This window comes from Frankliniella occidentalis, unplaced genomic scaffold (assembly GCF_000697945.3).
Source record: "Frankliniella occidentalis isolate FOCC.00 unplaced genomic scaffold, Focc_3.1 Scaffold2, whole genome shotgun sequence".
Lineage (NCBI taxonomy): Eukaryota > Metazoa > Arthropoda > Insecta > Thysanoptera > Thripidae > Frankliniella > Frankliniella occidentalis.
Genome location: NW_026267132.1, coordinates 3870816 through 3875400, shown reverse-complemented (window position 1 = coordinate 3875400; position 4585 = coordinate 3870816). Strand labels below are relative to the sequence as shown.

General features: G+C 49.1%; 1 protein-coding gene across 2 annotated transcripts in view; it reads left to right on the top strand.

Annotated features, from left to right (window-relative positions):
- Positions 1-3103: 3103 nt before the first annotated feature.
- The window catches only part of LOC113214016 (peroxidase), a 9379-nt gene continuing 7897 nt past the window's right edge, over positions 3104-4585 (top strand). For both annotated transcript variants that reach the window (XM_052264856.1, XM_052264852.1), the window contains exon 1: positions 3104-3612. In XM_052264856.1, the coding sequence (XP_052120816.1) occupies positions 3595-3612 (18 nt within the window). In that variant the 5' untranslated portion in view covers positions 3104-3594. The remainder of the gene's footprint in view (positions 3613-4585) is intronic.

Sequence of the window (4585 nt, the reverse complement as noted above, 5' to 3'; positions counted from 1 at the left end):
CTCATGGGCGGGACCGCGCGCCAGCCGCGGCTGCCGCGGCGTGGCTCCAGCCAGCCATGAGCCAGGAGCCAGGTGGTGCCAACGCCCTACGCGACCAGCGGATGCGCCGTCATGACCCGATCTGGACCTCTGGACCCGGCCCTGGCCCATCGCGGTCTCCAAACGAAAGCATACAAGTCGTAGTCAGAGTTTGGTCGTCACGTAGCGGGATAAGATGAGCCAGACTTAAAAAGATCCTCTGCCAGTCACTTTCGCAGTCATTTCCAGTCCTTTTCTTTGTTAGTTTTTCAGTCAGATCCACACACCACCAATGCATTTAGGTACGCATATAAGCCTGCAGGAACAGGCGCCTGGCATTCCATGCACAACTTTTTGCCTCGTGAAAATAATGCAAATTTGTCACACCCAGCTCTTTTTCAGTCGCATCTAGTCATTTTCTCCAAACAAATCTAGTCACCTAGTCACATCTGCATTTAAACTTTTGACTTCCAGTCAGTATGTGGGGTAGCGGGGAGGGGAGTGCTCGTTGGTTATCGGCTAGGTCCTGGCCCCTTCGCCTATGACTTCTGCGGAGAGCGGGTGCGGGTGGTGCCACGCCACGACTTGCTGACCTGGGAGCTGCAGCTGCAGCCTAGGCCAGACTTTGGTAGAGCTCCAGTACAGTTCGTGGGCCTGCCTACACCAGTAGTGATTGTTGAAATATCACAAAGGTATGAGTCTGGTAAAATAAAACAATCCGTATGTGACAGATCGAAGAAAGAAGTTGTCTTAGTATCGACTAGGTCATGGCCCCTTCGCCTATGACTTCTGCGGAGAGCGGGTGCGGGTGGTGCCACGCCACGGCTTGCTAACCTGGGAGCTGCAGCCTAGGCCAGACTTTGGTAGAGCTCCAGTACAGTTCGTGGGCCTGCCTACACCAGTGGTGATTGTTGAAATATCAAAAAGGTATGAGTCTGGTAAAATAAAACAATCCGTATGTGACAGATCGAAGAAAGAAGTTGTCTTAGAATCGGCACACTTCTAATATCCAATCCGACTCGTTACAGCATAAAACAAATACGGCACAATTCATATTCCACGAGAAGGGCTAGGCCCCTGAACGATCACAAGTTGCAACGCGCCAAGAGCTGACACTGGCATAGACGGAACGGGTCGGCAGCGGCTGACGAGACACATTCACCAACGCATTGACCAGGTGCGGGCAGAGGAGGGGGGGAGGACGCCCTCATGGGATGCACTGTAGGTTGTCTATTTTGTAGATGAAAAGGCCTATCTTGGCTTATCTCCGAGGTGGTTATCGCTAAAAACGGGAAGATGTGGCAAAACGCCCACCCAGAAAGTCCTATGAAGCAAGCTTTTCTTTACAATTTGTCTCGGCTATTATTCTAGGGAACTCAACTATGCACATTTTTGTGACAACTTTACAGGGCAACTTCTTGGGGAGCAAGGTTTCTCGAAAACTTTTCCGTTGTTTCCAGACAGCGCCTGGTCGGTAGGCAAGGTGTTGTTCTGAAGTGCAGCGCAATTTGGCGGGAGGCCTACCCTGTGCCCGGCAGGGGCTTGCCTCGGGCCGGGGCTCGGGCCGGGGCCTGCATGGCTGAAGAGGCGGCTCTGCGACGCGCCTGCAAAGTGCGGCCGCTCCTCTGTCAGCGGAGCACGGACGGCTGCATACTCGGTAGGCGGGAGTACGTCGTCCTCGGTTGCCAGGATCTTATCTGACTACGTTGCAAGTTCAGGGAACGAACTTTAATGCCTACAAATCTTTTCGTTGCCTCTCCCTTTAACTTTCAAGAAGACACAGGGTGCCCGTTGTGCCCCAAATGTTTCTTTTCCCCTACATGCATTTCGTCGTATTTTTCTGGCGCAATCGCGATTCGCTATTGTAGTTTAGGGGGCAACAACTCCGGGAATCGTGTGTACACCTATGGATGCGAATCATCAGGATAAAAATTAATCGAAACCAACAGAAATATCTGGTACAAAATAGTCGAAATAAGCGTTTTCTCCCACTGAAAAAGCGAAGGAATGAATATACGCGGACGGGAATCACTGGGAATCAAGAATTTCGGGAATCATGTGTACACTTCAAAATGTAGTTATTGCCGCCTCGATTGTAGTTAAGAAAATTAGATTAGATGCTTCTTTTTCTTTCCGCTCATTTCGGGGGAAAGAGAGACACAGGTAGGTGAGAATGATACAGCCAAAATACCCAGTAAATAGCATAGGGAACCTCGGTGGGGTAAAAACGAAACAGCGCAATTCTATTTTTTGGCCCATTTCCCCCACACTGGTTTTCCATGTTATATGTCAATGTGTCTGGGTGTCTTTTTCTTCTCCACGCAAGTCTACCGTGAATCGGAAGAAGAGGGGATAAGTTCACTTCACACCATGACCTTTCAATCGTCTGTCTTTTTTGTAAAGTTAACTTATACTAAAAATTAAAAATGAACCTCCGAAGTTTCGGCAACTTCCGATGTGCCAGACGTATGTTACAGATCAATTAAAGGTCATGGAGATAAGTTGACTTATTGCAGAAGTAGTGTATATCATTCTTTCCCGCGCACTTCTCGTCACTCGTACTGACTGTAGAATCATACCAGGTGGCTGATTCACGCCGCGCACTTTCGAAGTTACACTGATCCGCACGGGCGAGTGGCCTATCGCCGGCGCCCAACGGCTCCATATGGCTCCGAGGCAACCCCATCGGTGTGGAGGGGGTCCAACCACCCCAGCCCTGAGCACGTGGCCGGTAGCCGGCTGACTACAGCCTGAGTACGAGAGAGCCACCTGTTATTAACAACCGGCGGATAGAAAAAAGGGGGTGGGGGGGGGCGACGTACCGTCTCATTCCAGAATATAATGAATTCAACAGGGAAGGAAATAACCCAAACTACGACCTTGACATGCAAGCCTGTTGTTACAGGAAAACCAAACCGTAGTAGCCCGCTGGCCGGCTACCCACCGGTCGTCTCTCCGCAAAACCTCAGAGCATTCGAAACAAGTCCAGTCCGTGTTACCACCGACGTCCGACACGTCCACACGGTCGTGCCTCTCTAGCCGTGCCGAGTCTCTGCCCCCTGCGCCGGCTGCATCCCGCCCTGTCAGTGTGTGCATCTCAAACGCGTGTCCAACTACGACAATGTCCAGGCTGGAGATCGCTCGCCTATGAGAGGGGCGAAGAGAGGAAACCGATCGTCAGCTGGTTGCCAGTCTGAGAGTCTCACTCCGTTCCCGTGCTATCATTACCCCTTATTCCCGGTAAAGGCACATTTCTGTCACCCCCTCCTTCGTTATTCCCCGGATCCGCCGGATCACCCGTCCCTCAGTCAGCCAGTGTGTCAATTGTCAAAGAGTGAAGGACAGATGGGAAAAATAAAGCAAATGGGATTTAGGGAGTAATCGGCGAGATATTTGGACAGCTTGTGTAAACTGACGTGAAGCGCGCTTTCGCTGGCGCGAATAAAGTATTAATTGCACTACAAGGTTGCGAGCGCCTTGTGGCGCGGCTGACGGCCCTGTCGGAAGAGATATAAGACAAGTGAACGGAAATGTTTCCTCGCTGATATCGGTGCTGGCAGTCGCTCAGTCAGCAGGATGGTCTCCTCTAGAACGGTGAGTCTTACAGAGAATCATTAACCTAATAATGAAGGAAACTATAGTTTCTGACTAACGATTTAATATTCATAGGGCGTTTTGCCTGCTACCGAAAAAAAAAAAGGATCGAGGAAATAATATAAACGTTTAAATCTGATACATTGAAAAACAAGCAAACATTTAAAAAAAATTAGCAGCCCAAATGTTTTTTAAAAAGTTTTTTTGCTGGGATATCGTTTAGCCCACTAAACTATCAATTTTAGACAGTCCTGAAGACTGTCTCTACCAGAGGGCAAAGTCCCCTCCCCCTCCTGCTCACTCTCTATGCACATAGCACAGAGCGGGCCTTTTAGTGTGCTGAAAGCCATTCAGCAAACTTATTAGCTTTTTCGCAAAGAAATTAGCTATACAGTCACTCTATAAATTTTGGCCTAATTACGAATGAGTATTATTTTATGACGTGCTGTCTTTTATACTTGAAAATGCAGAGTTTCAAAATCTGACAGATTGTTAGACATTGGAGCGGGCAATGGAGAGTGACAACAGATTGCAGTTTTATTTTAATTTCGAATGTCTAAGCCTTGCGAAAAAAATAAAGTGGAGCTAGGGGTTGGGGGGCTCTCCACGTATGTATGATTCTGAAAAACAAAAACACCTGTTGTATGAGTCAAAAGCCTGATAATTATCACCAGTCACGCCTCTACACTTGAGTGCAGAGATGCAGTCGTGTTTAGCAGAACCATCTGTATTTTCGCGGGTCTCAAACTTTCCGCAGTTTATTTAACTTGTTCACTGCACACACATTGATCACCTGGCCATGTGACGACATTCCCTGAGGCGCACACATTTCGCCCTCACCCTCGTTCTAGTAATCACGGCAGTCTCTTATGAGGTCGCATATAATTAAACAAACAGCCCGCACGCGCCCATTTAACGTTAAACAAACAAAACCCGCCCGCAGGTCCTACGCTGCACCGCGGCGGCGGTGCTG